The sequence below is a fragment of the Hemiscyllium ocellatum genome, chromosome 25 (assembly GCF_020745735.1).
Source record: "Hemiscyllium ocellatum isolate sHemOce1 chromosome 25, sHemOce1.pat.X.cur, whole genome shotgun sequence".
NCBI classification, from domain to species: Eukaryota; Metazoa; Chordata; class Chondrichthyes; order Orectolobiformes; family Hemiscylliidae; genus Hemiscyllium; species Hemiscyllium ocellatum.
This window is the reverse complement of record NC_083425.1, coordinates 56,050,245-56,066,784: the sequence shown is the minus strand read 5'-3', so window position 1 is coordinate 56,066,784 and position 16,540 is coordinate 56,050,245. Positions and strand designations below refer to the sequence as shown.

The window sequence follows — 16,540 nt, the reverse complement described above, 5'->3', positions numbered from 1 at the left end:
TCAGAGAATTATAACGTGATGAATTTGGGAAGGGCAAATAAAGCAATGAACTATAGAATTAAAGATAGACTGAAAAGCATAAAGGAACACAGGTAATCTGGAATGCACGTTCACTACCTGAAGGAAGCAGGAATTGTACATAAGGTGAGAAGGAAGTCAGAGATACTTTCCTTTATCAGCCGTGACACAGCATTTTCCAACAACTGCATAAAACATGACAGATAAAATGTTGTGTGCATTTACAGTCACTGTGTTACAGTAAAGAGATTTAAGAGGATGTTGGCAGGATCGGAGAAGTCTAACTATGGAGAAAGACTAAAGGGGCTGAGCTGTTTTCTGAGATATAATTAAGGACTTTTCTCCAAGGTCAGCTGTGAATTTCGCAGTTTGTTTGTTTTTTTTTTAGATGATCACCAATGTCCAGAGATACTTGAATACAAACAGCAGGGACAGTCAGCTGTGCAGATTTACTGCTGGGTCAAGACAGCTATACAGGTTTATTTCTCCATTTGATTCACTTCCCATGTGGTCACTGCCTTTGTTTCTCTTGTCCTTTTTGAAGTGTCATTGTTTTGATCTTTCTTCCCCCCAAAGTTCAAAAACAATGTAACAGCTTATAAAACAGTAATTACTGCTCCTAGAATTTGAAGGAATCTAATACTGAAAATATCTCAAAAAAGGAAAAGCCACAATGTTTTCCCATCCTTCATCTTAGAGGCTGAGAAATTATTTTATAGAGGTTCATAAAATCATGAGGGGCATGGTTAAGGTAAATAGACAAGGTCTTTTCACTGGGATGGGTGAGTCCAAAACTAGATGGCATAGGTTTAAAATGAGAGGGCACTTTTTCACGCATGTGGTACAAGTATAGAATGAGCTACCAGAGGAAAGGTATCTGAATGAGTACATGAATAGGAAGTATTTAGAGGGATATGGTCAAATGCTGGCAAATGGGACTAGATTTATCTAGGATATCTGGTCAGCATGGACGAGTTGGACCAAAGGGTCTTTTTCCACGCTGTTCATCTCAGTGACTATACAGTTATGACCAGTCTCAATAAAGTGGACAGAAAGACCCATTTCTCTTAGGAGGAAAGACAATAAACAAGCTGCAAATATAAAAGTAATTGATAGAAGACTGAGGGAAATACTGATGAGAATCTCTTTCACTGAAGGATGAAGGAAGACATGAGATTTGCTGGCTATAGCAGGTGAAAGAAGGCAGATCCTCAAGCACTGAAAAGTATAACTATATTGAAAAAAAAATTATTTGAAACTTGGAAGGATTCAGGAAAGATTTGCAAGAATATTGCCAGGGTTGGAGGGTTTGAGCTATAGTGAGGGGTTGAATAGGCTGGGGCTGTTTTGCCTGGATCATCGAAGGCTGAGTGGTGACCTTATAGAGGTTTATAAAATCATGGGCAAAGATACGGTAAATAAACAAGGTCTTCTTCCCAGGGTGGGTGTGTCCAGAAATGCTGTACATCTCTATGACTCTTAAGGCCATGAGATTCAAATTGGGATTAAGCTGGATTTTGGCCAGACAGGCACAATGAGTCAAAATATACTCTTGAATTATAAATTTCTAAGATACAGTCAGAAACAATCGAAGAGAGCACAGCAGACAGCAGAAGGAAGACACAAGTCTAGTAAATTTAACCATCCTAAGTATACATTTCATCACTGCTGATTAATGCATGATCACTTACAATAAACCACTTTTTTTCAGAATACTACAGTGTGGAAACAGACCCTTTGGCCTAACAAGTCCCTCTGAAGAGTAATCCACCCAGACCCATTCCTCTACCCTGCATTTACTCCAGACTAATGCACCTAACCTACATATCCCTGTACACTATGGACAATTTAGCATGACCAATTCACCTAACCTGCACATCTTTGGATTGTGGGAGGAAACCAGAGCACCCAGAGGAAACCCATGCAGACACAGGAAGAATGTGCAAACTCCACGCAGACAGAGGAGGGAATTGAACTAAGGCCTTGGCACTGTGAGGCAACAGTGCTAACCACTGAGCCACCATGTTGCCCCATGACCTGCTTCATTATTTAATTCATGTAAAGTATTCAAGTCACTATACTCCTAGATATTTTGATGTAGAGTTATCAATAGAACCACAGAAGCATTTAATTATGGACTCAGTTTCCTCAAGCATGAACCAGCAGAGCATGGTCAAAATTCTGCCTCTACTCAAACTAGTGAAACATTTCAATACTGATATAACCAATAGTGTTCAAGAAGAGCCAAACAATGCTGAAGTTCATTCTCCAAATCCTGTTGCAGTGCTTCTGCACCCTTTATCTTCATAAACTTCTGAATGATCTCCCACCATACTACTTGCTATCTCTTCTCATTTTCTGACAGCTTGGATCTAACTGTGAAATGTTTTGAACATTTTGCTGTGATAAAGGGCTGAAAATAATAATGCAAGTTGTATTATAAAGCATTACTGACCCTTCTATGATCCTTCCTTCTGTGAATTTTCATGGATTTGCTGATGATACAAAGTATGGTGGCAGTGTAGATGATAGCATAAAATTACAAAGGGATTTTGTTAGACTAAGTGAATGTGCAAAACTGTGGCTGATGGAGCTTTATGTAAGCCAAATGTGAGGTATCCATTTGGACTTTAAAAAATCCATCAGGGTACTAAATACTGTGGATTCCAAAGACATTTGGTAGTTCAGGTGCATAGATTTTTAAAATTAGGAACAGATGCAGAAAATAATCAAGAATGTTAATGGAATGCTTGGGCTTTATATCCAGAGCACTGGAGTATAAGGATGCAGAAGTTATGCTGCAGTTGTACTAAACTCTAATTAAACCCCACTTGGAATACTGTGAGCACATCTAGACACCATACCTTAGGAAGGATATATTAGCCTCAGAGGGAGTACAAAGTAGGTTTGAAGAATGATATTTAGATTTTAGACATTATGTAACAAGGAGAGATTATGCAAATTGGTTTTCTTTCTCTAGAATTTAGAATGTTAAGCAGTAATTTTGATCGAAGTCTTCAAGATATTAACAGGAGAAGACAGGTTAGATAACGATAAACTACTTCCAATGGTTGGGGATTCTAGAACTAGGGGGCATAATCTGAGAATTAGAGCCAGGCAGTACAGGAGAGATGTCAAGAAACACAAAAGGTGGTAGATGATTGGCGCTTTCTTTCACAAATGGCAGTAGATGCTGGATCATTTCTTAATTTTAAATCTAAGATCGATAAAGAAAATTATTAAGCAAATATAACGCAGAGAATTGGGCCACAGATCAGCCATGATCATATTGCATGGTGGAGCAGGCTGAAAGGGGTGAATGGCCTACTCTTGTTCCTATATAGAAGAAGCGGAAATTAAAACTAGTTGTAGTTTGTCTCAAACACTAATACCATCAGTGCCTCAATACATTTTTGGGTGGCACAGTGGTTAGCACTGCTGCCTCACAGCACCAGAGACCTGGGTTCAATTCCCACCTCAGGTGACTCTCTGTGTGGAGTTTGCACATTCTCCCCGTGTCTGCATGTGTTTCCCCTGGGTGCTCCGGTTTCCTCCCTCGTCCAAAAATGTGCAGGTTAGCTGAATTGGCCATGCTAAATTGCCCGTAGTGTTAGGTGAAGGGGTAAATGTAGGAGTATGAGTCTGGGTGGTATACGCTTCATCGGGTAGGTGTGGACTTGTTGGGCCGAAGGGCCTATTTTCACACTGTAAGTAATCTAATCCTCACATTCAATACTAAGGTTAATATACAAAAAAAATTCTTCAACGATCATGGGAACAGAAGCTCCAGAATTAAAATGGAGCTTAGACGAAGAGTACAAGCGGAGAACTGGGTACAACAGAATATTATAACTAGGAGAAAGTGAGGACTGCAGATGCAGGAGATCAGAGTCGAAGAGTGTGGTGCTGAAAAAGTACAACTAGTCAGGCAGCATCTGAGGAGCAGGAGGGTCGACGTTTTCAGCATAAGCTCTTCATCAGGAATGAGGGGCTGGTTAAAGGGGGCTGAGAGATAAATGAGAGGGGATTGGGGCTGGGGGAGGGGTGGTAGGGGAAGTAGCTGGGAATGTGATAGGCAGACAAAGGTAGGGCTGAAGGTGATTGGATCGAGTGGATAGGTGGGAAGGAAGGTGGACAGGTAGGATAGTTCAAGAGGGTGGTGCTGAGTTGGAAGGTTGGATCTGGGATAAGGTGGGGGGAGAGGAAACAAGAAAACTTGAAATTAACATTGAGCCAGTTGGATGGTCCGAAGGCAGAAGATAAGGCCTTCTTCCTCTAGGCATTAGGTGGCTGGAGTTTGGCGGTGGAAGCAGCCCAGGACTTGCATGTCTTTGGTGGAGTCGGAGGGGGAGTTAAAGAGTTTGGCCATGGGGCAGTGGGGCTGTGTAGTGCATGTCCCAGAGATGATCTCTGAAATGTTTTGCAAGTTGGCGTCCAGTCTCCCCACAGAAGACAGGATGCCAACTTGTGGAACATTTCAGAGAACATCCTGGGGCGCATACACAAGCACTAAACAACTCCACTGCCCTGTGGCCAAACATTTCAACTCCCCCTCCCATTCCACCAAAGACATGCAAGTTTTGGGCCTCCTCCACCACCAAACTCTAGTCACCCAATGCCTGGAGGAAGAGCGCCTCATCTTCCACCTTGGGACCCTCCAACCACACTGATTCAATGTGAATTTCAACAGTTTCATTCCCCCCCCCCCCCACTTATCCCAGATCCAACCTTCCAACTCAGCATCACCCTCTTAAACTGTCCAACCTGTCCATCTTCCAACCTGTCCATCTTCCTTCCTGCCTATCCGCTCCAAACTCCTCTCTGACCTATCACTTTCACCCCTACCTTCATCTACCTATCGTATTCCTAGCTATCTTCCTCCCCAACCCTACACCCCTCCAGTTTATCTCTCAGCCTCTCATTCCTGATGAAGAGCTTATGCTCGAACTGTCAACTCTCCTGCTTCCAGGCTGTGCTTTTCCAGCACCAAACTCGTCAACTCAGGACATCATAACAGAGTGTTAGGGGACTCTCTAGTCCGAGGTACAGACAGATGTTTCTGTGACCAGCAGCAAAAAATCAGAATGGTGTGTTGCTTCCCTGGTGCCAGGATCAAGGATGTCTCAGAGATGGTGCAGAATGTTGGTGCAAGGGGGAGAGGGGCCAGCAAGAGGTCATTGTCCACATTGGAACGAATGACATTACAGAGAGTTAGGCAGGACTTTAAAAGTCCTCGAGAGTAGTAATATCTGGAGTACTCCCGGTGCTAGTAGCTAGTGAGGGCAGGAATAGGAGGATAGAGCAGATGAATGCTGAAAATGTGTTGCTGGAAAAGTGCAGCAGGCCAGGCAGCATCTAAGGAGCAAGAGAATTGACGTTTCGGGCATGAGTCCTTCTTCAGGAAACGTTGATTCTCCTGGACAGCTGCGTTTTTCCAGCAACATATTTTCAGCTCTGATCTCCAGCATCTATAGTCCTCACTTTCTCCTAGAGCAAATGAATGCATGGCTGAAGAGCTGGTGTATGGGAAAAAGATTCACATTTTTGGATCATTGGAATTTCTTTTGGGGTAGAAGTGATCTGTACAAGGAGGACGGATTGCATCTAAATTGGAAGGGGACTAATATAGTGGCAGGGAAATTTGCTACAGCTGTTCGAGAGGATTTAAACTAGTAAGGTGGGGAATGGGAGGTTGAGGGGGGGGGTGCGCAGAGAGGTAATAAGGAAAGAGATCAATCTGAGAATGGTACAGTTGAGAACAGAAGCAAGTCAAACAGTTAGGGCAGGCAGGGATAAGGTAGGACGAATAAATTAAACTGCATTTATTTCAATGCAAGGGGCCTAACAGGGAAGGCAGATGAACTCAGGGCATGGATAGGAACATGGGACAGGGATATCATAGCAATTACAGAAACATGGCTCAGGGATGGACAGGACTGGCAGCTTAATGTTCCAGGATATAAATGCTACAGGAAGAATAGAAAGGGTGGCAAGAAAGGAGGAGGAGTGGCTTTTTTGATAAGAGATAACATCACAGGTGTATTCCCGGAAATACATCCAGGGAAGTTATTTTGGTGGAATTGAGAAATAAGAAAGGGATGATCACCTTATTGGGATTGGATTATAGATTCCCTAATAGTCAGAGGGAAATTGAGAAATAAATTTGTAAGGAGATCTCAGTTATCTGTAAAAATAATAAGATGGTTATGGTAGACAAGATAGATCAAGTGAGCCTTAGAAGAGTATAAAGGCAGGAGGAGTATACTTAAGAGGGAAATTAGGACAAAAAGGGGACATGAGATAGCTTTGGCAAATAAAATTAAGGAGAATCCAAAGGGTTTTTACAAATACATTAAGGACAAAAAGGTAACTAGGGAGAGAATAGGGTCCCGTAAATATCAGCAAGGTGGCGTTTGTATGGAGCCGCAGAAAATGGGGGAGATACTAAACGAGTATTTTGCATCAGTATTTACTGTGGAAAAGGATATGGAAGATATAGAATGTAGGGAAATAGATGGTGAACATCTTGAAAAATGACTATATTACAGAGGAGGAAGTGCTGGATATCTTGAAACGCATGAAGGTGGATAAATCCCCAGGATATTTGTATCATCGATAGTCACAGGTGAGGTGCCAGAAGACTGGAGGTTGGCAAACATGGTAAGGACTATAGACCAGTGAGCCTGACGTTGGTGGTGGGCAAGAGCTTGGAGGGAATCCTGAGGGACAGGACGTACATGAATTTGGAAAGGCAAGGACTGATTAGGGATAGTCAACATGGCTTTGTGCATGGGAAATCATGTCTCACAAACTTGACTGAGTTTTTTGAAGAAATAACAGAGGATTGATGAGGGCAGAGCAGTAGATGTGATCTATATGAACTTCAGTAAGGTGTACAACAAGGTTCCCCATGGGAGACTGATTAGCAAGGTAAGATCTCATGGAATACAAAGAGAACTAGTCATTTGGATACAGAACTGGCTCAAAAGTAGAAGACAGAGAGTGGTGGTAGAGGGTTATTTTTCAGACTGAAGGCCTGTGACCAGTGGAGTGCCACAAGGATCGGTGCTGGGTCCTCTACTTTTTGTCATTTACATAAATGATTTGGATGCGAGCAGAAGAGGTACAGTTAGTAAGTTTGCAGATAACACCAAAATTGGAGGTGTAGTGGACAGTGAAGAAGGCTACCTCAGATTACAACAGAATCTTGGTCAGATGGGTCAATGGGTTGAGAAGTGGCAGATGGTGTTTAATTCAGATAAATGCAAGGTGCTGCATTTTGGGAAAGCAAATCTTAGCAGGACGTATACACTTAATGGTAAGGTCCTAGGGAGTGTTGCTGAACAAAGAGACCTTGGAGTGCAGGTTCATAGCTCCATGAAAGTGGAGTCGCAGGTAGATAGGATAGTGAAGACAGCGTTTGGTATGCTTTCCTTTATTGGTCCTTTATTGAGTACAGGAGTTGGGAGGTCATGTTGCGGCTGTGCAGGATGTTGGTTAGGCCACTGTTGGCATATTGTGTGCAATTCCGGTCTCCTTCCTATCGGAAAGATGTTGTGAAACTTGAAAGGGTTCAGAAAAGATTTACAAGGATGTTGCCAGGGTTGGAGGATTTGAGCTATAGGGAGAGGCTGAACAGGCTGGGGCTGTTTTACCTGGAGCGTCAGAGGCTGAGGGATGACCTTATAGAGGTTTACAAAATTATGAGGGGCATGGATAGGATAAATAGACAAGGTCTTTTGCCTGGGGTGGGGGAGTCCAGAACTAGAGGGCATAGGTTTACGGTGAGAGGGGAAAGTTAGAAAAGAGACCTAAGGGACAACTTTTTCACGCAGAGGGTGGTACATGTACGGAATGAGCTGCCAGAGGAAGTGGTGGAGGCTGGTACAATTGCAACATTTAAAAGGCATCTGGATGGATATATGAATAAAAAGGATTTGGAGGGATATGGCCGGGTGCTGGCAGGTGGGACTAGATTGAGTTGGGCTATCTGATCGGCATGGATGGGTTGGACTGAAAGGGTCTGTTTCCATGCTGTACACCTCTATGTCTCTCTATATGTCTCGATACTAAAGTATGCTGTCACTTTGTTAAAACATTAAAACTAACCACAGATGATTACATAGAATGACAAGAGAGCAGTGACGCAATGAAAAATATTAATGCCACTGATTAAAAAAACCATGATTGGTTTGCGATTCTCTACATTATTTTTGCGATAATATGGGACAGTGTTGAAAGTACTTTCCCAGAATTACTTCTTAAATTGCAATGGAAATTTTCTTAGTCTTTCCCAGGATCTCTAACAGTTCTGTGAAAGAGACAGGATAAATACATGCTTGCACATACGACAGAAAATCAAACATCCACATGGCTAATGGTCTGACCATGACAAAGCAGTATGCTTAATTTAAGAGCCAGTATCTTTCTATTAAGAGTCAAATAGCCTGCTGCTGTCTGGGAAACGCACCAGAAATCTTCAGTACCATACAGAAATGCACAAGCCACAGTTAGGGTCTTTAGAAAGGAAGGGAGAAAAATAAATCATTAATGAAATTGTTTTAAAATATTTATGTTGGAGTCAGTTGCATCTATGAGTTGTAAGGTCGAAGTAATTTTGTCCATCCTTGTTCACCTGTTCCAGAAAACAGTTGCAGTGTCTCCAAAACAGCATTCACCTGTCTCATATTTTGCTTGTAATTCCCAATCTGCATATCCAACATGTTGATCATTATTTGGGGAATGTCCCAATATCAGTTATGCCCTCATGTTGAACTTTCACAGTTAACTCAAATACCTTCATACCCCTATACTGCATTGATCATGCTGTACAGTGTTTTACCTACAAAGAAGCTTATAAGCATTCCACATGCACTCTATAAATTACACTCATCTCTTAGACTAATAGTGTACCCATCTTTCCAGAACACAACAGATCACAAATGAAGGCAGAGTCTGCTCTTACCATTTCTTTTCACAGTATTCTTTTCAACAACCAGTAAATGAGAAAGGTGTCGAGCAAAGGCTTTGAACAAATCCTGCAAGAACATGAACACAAGGCAGTATTCATTATCTGAAGCAAGGACTTTAAATTTCCAATCGAATGTATAACTGGCTAAAAGTGAATACATCAATAGCTTATCAATCTCAAGCAATGACACAAAGATCTGACAGTCCCAAGTCATGATTAAAGGGCCAAGGGTGTTCCATTCTGATTATGCTAATAATTCAACTTTACCTTAGAAGCAAACCTTCCCTCCTTGTAATAAGGAGTCAGGCATTTGACGACGATGTCTGCTGTCTGTTTCAGTTGTCCTCCTTTCACTGGAACTGGAGACATTGTGGTTCTCTCATCTTTACATAACTGAAACAAGGAGTCAAACGTCACCTTTTTCTTATTTTGACTGCCCTTAACATCAGGAGGGCACAAGATAGAGGAATTGATGCTATTTCGTTGTCGTTTCAAGTCCTGTGACCCTCGTCCCTGAAAAGGTATAGGTGATAAAGTGAAGACACGTAGAGCATAAGTCAGTGCAAGTGTAACAAATAACCAAGTGACTTACTTCATCTGTTGCTGGTCGTTTCTCAGGAGCAGAGGGAGCAATTTCAAATCCTCGGCTTCTTGCATCATTCAGTATTTTCCCATCAGGAGCTTTCTCTATGTTTCCAACTCTGTCATAACAATACACATCAAAAAGAATATACTGGGTCATGAACTTCAACATACAAACACAGACCTTGCCTATTTATTTGATCAACAAATGTTGCACACTTCTCTGGAACAAAAATAGTAGGAGGCTGTTGGCATCTCAAATCAGTTAGTGTAATATTGACCTTTACTTCAACAACTTGCATTACAACAGGAGATTTGATGGAGATATTCAAACTGATCACAAGGTTTTTGTAAAGCAAATAGCAAAAGAACCTGAAGCACGACAATGAAACACTGGGGTCTGAAAGATGTGGACTATGGCTAGATTTGTGATAGAATTGGACAAGAAGTCCAGCAGGCCAATCTTGGCATCGGGATCTTCCTACTCCAAATTTTATGCTTTTCAGAAGCAGCAAGATGACCTTCTTGCTAGGCAGCAACGAGTTGCTAATTCCAAGGAATGATTGCTTGTTAAGTGTCTTGGGCACAGCCCAACTCACCTCAATAATCTTACCAAGCTTGCTAAATAAGCTACACATTGAGAAAACTTGACATGGAAATCAGAGCAAGTATCTCATGAATTCTGCTTGCTGCAAAAGACTGCCATGTTGGACATTGAGCAGGCTCTACTGGCACTGGCCACACACATCTGACATCCATGAACATTTGGTGTCCAATAACTGCCAGCCACTAAGAACCTTTATAGCACATCTCCAATCCACTTACAGGAGCTTCATTGTTGCACCTATCATTAAGATGCTGCAGAAAGGACAGTGTATGCTCAGAGACATACCCAGCTCATTGACTGAACCAGGCTGCATCACCAGGCACTTCATTTGCTGTCATAAAGCACAATCACTCAGCAGCCTACCTAGATGTTCACAGCATCCCCGATTTGTGTTGTACTTTTGCAGTTTGCCTCCTCAGCCTGACATAGATTTCCTACAGTGTGGGAACAGGCTATTTGGCCCAACAAGTCCACACCGGCCTCTCAAAGAGTATCCCACCCAGACCCATTCCCCTACCCTATTACTCTGCATTTCCCCTGAATGATGCACTTAACCAACACTTCCCTAAACACTGTGGGCAGTTTCGCCTGGCCAACCCACCCTAACCTGCACACCTTTGGACTCTGGTGGGGGGAACCGGAGCACACGGAGGAAACCCACACAGACACGGGGAGAATGTGCAAACTTGCCTGAGGCTGGAATCGGACCTGGGTCCCTGGCGCTGTGTGCCAGCAATGCTAACCACTGAGCCACAACGCTGCCTATGTTATGAGGCTGATATTACTGCTTTCTTGCTTTCCTACTTAGTGGAGACCAAAAGGAAGCTTCTCGTGGTTATCAGCAAGTCAAATGGGATTGACTTACTTCAGGGGGTCCCGATGATAAGTTAGCAACTCAAGGTAGTCTGAGACAGAATATTCTCCACATAAGAATGAGAAGTTGAATGTAGGACTACCCACTATACATCATTACTCTTTCTGCCCTCTTAGGGTCTGTTTTCATTGTGCAAGATTAAAGCACATGAGATTTACATAGTGTATTCAGATGGATAGAAAACTGAATGGCAGAGAGGAAACAAAGAGTAGGAATTAATGCATCCTTTTCAAATTGGCAGGCAGTAACTCGTGGGGTGCCACAAGGACCGGTGCTAGGACCCTAGCTATTTACAATGTATATTAATGATTTGGATGAGGGAACAAAATGTAACATCTCAAAGTTTGCAGATGATACCAAGTTGGGTGAAAGGGTGAACTGTGACGAGGATGTGGAGATCCTTCAGCATGATCTGGACAGGTTGGGTAAATGGTGAAAAGCTTATGCCTGAAACGTCAGTTCTCTTGCTCCTTGGATGCTGCTGACCAGGAGTGCTTTTCCAACACTACACACTTGACTGTGGTCTTCAGCTTCTGCAGTCTTCACTTTCTCTAGGTTGGGTGTGTGGGCAAATCAGTTGGCAAATGCCATATAATTTGGATAAATATGAGGTTATTTGCTTTAGAAGCAAAAACAAGGCGGCAGATTACTACCCAAGTGGCTGTAAATTGGGAGAGGGGAGTGTGCAATGGGACCTGGGTTTCCTTGTGCACCAGTCACTGAAAGTAAGCATGCAGATGCAGCAGGCAGTAAAGAAGGCAAATGGTATGTTGGCCTTCATTGAGAGAGGTTTTGAGTACAAAAACAGGGATGTGTTGTTGCAGTTATACAGGGCCTTGATGAGGCCACACCTAGAATATTATATGCAGTTTTGGTCTCCTTCTGAGGAAAGATGCTCTTGCTCTCGAGGGAGTGCAGAGAAGGTTCACCAGGCTGATTCCAGGGATGGTGGGATTGACTTATGAGAAAAGATTGATTAGGTTAGGATGGTTTGGATGGAGTTCAGATGAGTGAGGGGAGGTCTCAGAGGTTTATAAAATTCTAACAGAACTAGACAGGATAGATGCAGGGAGCATGTTCCCAATGGTGGTGCGTCCAGAATCAGGGTTCACAGTCTGAGAATTTAGGATGGAGATGAGGAGACACTTCTTCACCCAAAGAGTGGTGAGCCTGTGGAATTCATTATCACAGGAAATAGTTGATGCCGAAACATTGAATATATTCAAGAAGTGGCTTGATATTGCATTTGGGGCAAATGGGATCAAGAGTTATGGGAAAAAAAGCAGGATTGGGCTATTAAGTTGGACAAGTCATACTGATCAAGTCCAATCATTCATGTTCAATTGTTGAAAAACATTAACAAATTGGCCCTTGTCTAACCAGATATTTTCTTGAGACTAGCCTACGAGAGCATTTACAGAATATATGAGTATTCAGTTCACTTGGTTTCACTCCTTGAAATAACTATTATTGGGTAGTGAAAATCAACACTGACATGCAAAAGGTAATGGGATCTGCTCGAAGGAGCAGTTGCTCCCTGTGAATGTGTGTAGTGGGAACAATGATAGATGAGCCATGGCTCCCACTCAATCTTCATTCAGGAACATGAAAGCCCTGTGACAGACTTTAACACAGTACCAGATGTGAAGTAGGTAATTAGCTTGAGGAGAAAGTGAGGTCTGCAGATGCTGGAGATCAGAGCTGAAAATGTGTTGCTGGAAAAGCGCAGCAGGTCAGGCAGCATCCAAGGAACAGGGGATTCGACGTTTCGGGCATAAGCCCTTCTTCAGGACCAAAATTAATACCTTTGGTATAGCAAACTTATTATCGAGGGTGAGTGGTGATGGAGCTGCAGAGGGAAAGTAGAATTAACCTTACAAAATAAGAAAAAAATAAACTGTGCATAATGAAAAAAGATTTTATTCTTTTATTGTGGTTCTGTTCGCCGAGCTGGGAGTTTTTCTTGCAAACATTTCGTCCCCTTTCTAGGTGACATCTTCAGTGCTTGGGAGCCTCCTGTGAAGCGCTTCTGTGTAGATTCCTCCGCCATTTATACTGGTTTGAATCTGCCGCTTCCGGTTGTCAGGCACTCATCCATGAATTCGATCAACAGACACATCGACCTAGACCCTATATACCGGCCACTGCAGCGGACAGCTACTGACAACCGGAAGCGGCAGATTCAAACCAGTATAAATGCTGGAGGAATCAGCACAGAAGCGCTTCACAGGAGGCTCCCAAGCACTGAAGATGCCACCTAGAAAGGGGACGAAACGTTTGCAAGAAAAACTCCCAGCTCGGCGAACAGAACCACAACAACGAGCACCCGAGCTACAAATCTTCTCACAAACTTTATTCTTTTATTTTGGATGAACATTTACTTAAAATGCATTCTCAAGCACAATTCTGATGGTACGGATATGAGCAGATGAAGCATGTGTGGCAGAAGGAACTACATTTGAATGCCATTCTTTATTCACTCGTCAGCATTGCTGGCTGGGCAGCAGTTTTATTGCCCATCCTTAGTTTCTCTCAAGAAGATGGGGGTGAGTAGCTGTCCTTAATTGCTACCGCCCATGTGCTGTAGGTAGATCTACAATAACCATAGGAATGGAATTCCAGGGTTGTTATCCATTGACAGTGATACATTTCCAAGTCAGATGGTGAGTGGCTTGAAGGAAAACTTGCAAGTTGTGGTGTTCCTGCTGCCCTTGACCTTCGAGATGGAAGTGATCGTGGGTTTGGAAGGTGCTAAGGATCTTTGGTGAATTTCTGCAGTGTATATTGTAGACAGTACTCACTAAGTATCGGTGTGGAGGAAGGGGATGCTTGTGGTTGTGGTGTTAATCAAGCGGGATGCTTTGTCCTGGATGGTGTCAACTTCTTTCTTAAGTGTTATTGGAGCTGCACTCATTCAGGCAACTGGGAAATATTCCATCATACTCCTGATTTATGTATTGTAGATGGCAGAGAAGCTTTCAGGAGTCAGGAGGCAAGGAACTCACTGTAGTTTTCCAACCCCTGACCTGCTCTCATAGCCATTGTATTTATGTGACAAGTCAGTTTCTAGTCAACAATAGCACCAAGGACATTGATAATGAGCTTACACACACAACTCTTGCTGGTTGTGTTGCAAGCATGTAGCATGTCACCACGACTTTTTGTTTCATTATTTCTGAATGGCTTGCCAAATAAGTTTGTTCCTGTGTAGTATAACACCCACTACATGAAATAAAAAATGGTAGCAGTTCACAATTAATGAGAACTGGAATGTTAGACTTCATTATAAACAGAGTACAGCATAAAATCTTGCTATAATTGTACAGAGCATTAGAAGCATCTGAAGTAATGTGTAATTTGGCTCTCTTTATTTAAAGCTTACATTGCAGGCAGTTGGAGAAAGAGGTTTCCTCAATTCCTGAGATTAAGGTTATTATTTTCAGAAAATGTGGAGCAATCTTGGCGTATACTCACAGGAGTTTAGATAAATAACATGTAATCTTATCAAATCAAAACACATACTCTGAGGGGGTTTGACAGACCAACGCTGAGCAACTGTTTCCCCCACATAAGGAAATCTAGAACGATTTCAAAGACAGGATCTCCCATTTAAGGGCAAAATGAATAAGATTATTTTTTTCCCCAGAAGGTTTGAATCCTCCATCCCAGAGAGTAGTAGAGGTTGGATCACTGAATATATTCAAGGTTGAATTAGATTGATTTTAATTGACAAGGGAGTCAAGGGCTATGGGGCAGGTCATCCCATACTCTAAATAAATGGTGAAACAGGGTCGACAGGCTTAATGGCCTACTTCTGTTCTTTTTTCTTATGATCTAAATCACCTAGTGACTTCAAATGTGGAAAATATATCAATGAGTGCAAGCAGTTGGGCCAAAGGGATGTTTATACTGTGTGCAAGTGCCAGACAATGTTCATCAGCAAAGTGAGAGAATCCTTGACATTCACTGGTATAACTATTGCTAAATCCCCCACTATCAGCATGCTGTCTTACCATTTACCAGAAACTGAACTGGAATAACCACAGAAACATTGTGACAGAGATTCAGCAATAGTTATACCATTGAATGTCAAGGGACAATGTTTGGATTCTCTCACATTGCAAGAGGCTCAGAATTCTGAAGTGAGTAATTCAGCTCCTGTCTCCTCAAGATCTGTCCACCATCTCAGGAATGTCTAAGGCACGAGTCAGGAATGTTATGGAATACTGTCCACTTGCTTGGGTGAATGCAGATCTAACACTTCAGAAGCTTGACACCATCCAGGAGAAAGCAGCCCATTTAACCGGGCATTCCATCAAACACCTTCATCATTCACTCTCTGAACCATCAACACAGTTGCAGCAGTGTGTACTGTCTACAGGATGCACTGCAGTAACTCACCAAGGCTTCTTCAACAACATTTTCCAAACTCACAGCCTCTACCACCTAGAAAGACAAACACAGCAGATCGTTGTGCATATATTTTAAGCAGAGACAGATAATTTCCCTCCTGATCTTGAATCTAAAGATCATAAGAAAAGAGCAGCACAGCAAAGATGATCCTACTTAGAGTTGGAGCAGGCTGAAGAGATCAAATGGCAAGTTCCTATTCCTACTGTGTATGGATTTATATGTCAGAAAACCCTCCACTCGAGATTCTGCTCAAAGCCATATGCTATCCTGACCTGTAATTACATGCATGCTATTCCTTCATTTACATCGGGTCAAAGTCCTGCAGCTCTCTAATAGCACTGAGGGCACCTACACCACATGGACTGTAACAGTTCACAAAAGTAGAGCTTCAAGTCAACATTAAGGAGTGTGAATGGGAAGGACAAGAATGAGAGACTTTCAAAAGAGAGATGATTAGGTTGCAAGCTAGGTCCAAATCCTTGGGAATAAACACAGGGTATTCAAGCCTAGAGTGTTCTGGAAGAATAAGTCTAGATTAGAGTGATGCTGGAAAAGCACAGCAGGTCAGGCAGCATCAGGATGAAGGGCTTTTGCCCGAAACGTTGATTTTCCTGCTCCTCGTATGCTGCTTGACCTGCTGTGCTTTTCCAGCACCACTCCAATCTAGACTCTGATCTCTAGCATTTGCGGTCCTCACTTTTGCCTATTCTGGAAGAATAAGTATATTATTCTGGATCAGAAATTGGCTAGCTGAAAGAAGACAGGGGTAATGGTTGATGGGAAATGTTCATTCTGGAGTTCAGTTATTAGTGGTGTACCACAAGGACCTGTTTTGGGTCCACTGCTATTTGTCAATTTTATAAACGACCTGGATGAGGGCGCAGAAGGATGGGTTCGTAAATTTGCAGACGACACAAAGGTCTGTACAGTTGTGCATAGTAAAACATAGATTAGCTGCAGAGCTGGGCTTGAGGTGGCAGATGGAGCTTAATACAGAAAAGTGTGAGGTGATTCACTTTGGAAGGACTTAGAGTATTGCGTGCAGTTCTGGTCACTGCATTATAGGAAGGATGTG

At 42.5% G+C, this 16,540-nt stretch overlaps 1 protein-coding gene and 1 long non-coding RNA gene across 2 annotated transcripts in view; one reads left to right on the top strand and one right to left on the bottom strand.

The window, feature by feature from the left end:
• The window catches only part of recql5 (RecQ helicase-like 5), a 145,708-nt gene that overhangs the window by 2,258 nt on the left and 126,910 nt on the right, over positions 1–16,540 (bottom strand). The window contains exons 16-18 of the mRNA XM_060844382.1: positions 9,582–9,690; positions 9,257–9,502; positions 8,984–9,056 (exon numbers count right to left, since the gene is read on the bottom strand). Coding sequence (XP_060700365.1) covers positions 8,984–9,056; positions 9,257–9,502; positions 9,582–9,690 — 428 coding nt within the window. The remainder of the gene's footprint in view (positions 1–8,983; positions 9,057–9,256; positions 9,503–9,581; positions 9,691–16,540) is intronic.
• LOC132827704 (uncharacterized) overlaps positions 1–16,540 on the top strand; it is an 86,929-nt gene that overhangs the window by 8,983 nt on the left and 61,406 nt on the right. The window lies entirely within an intron of this gene.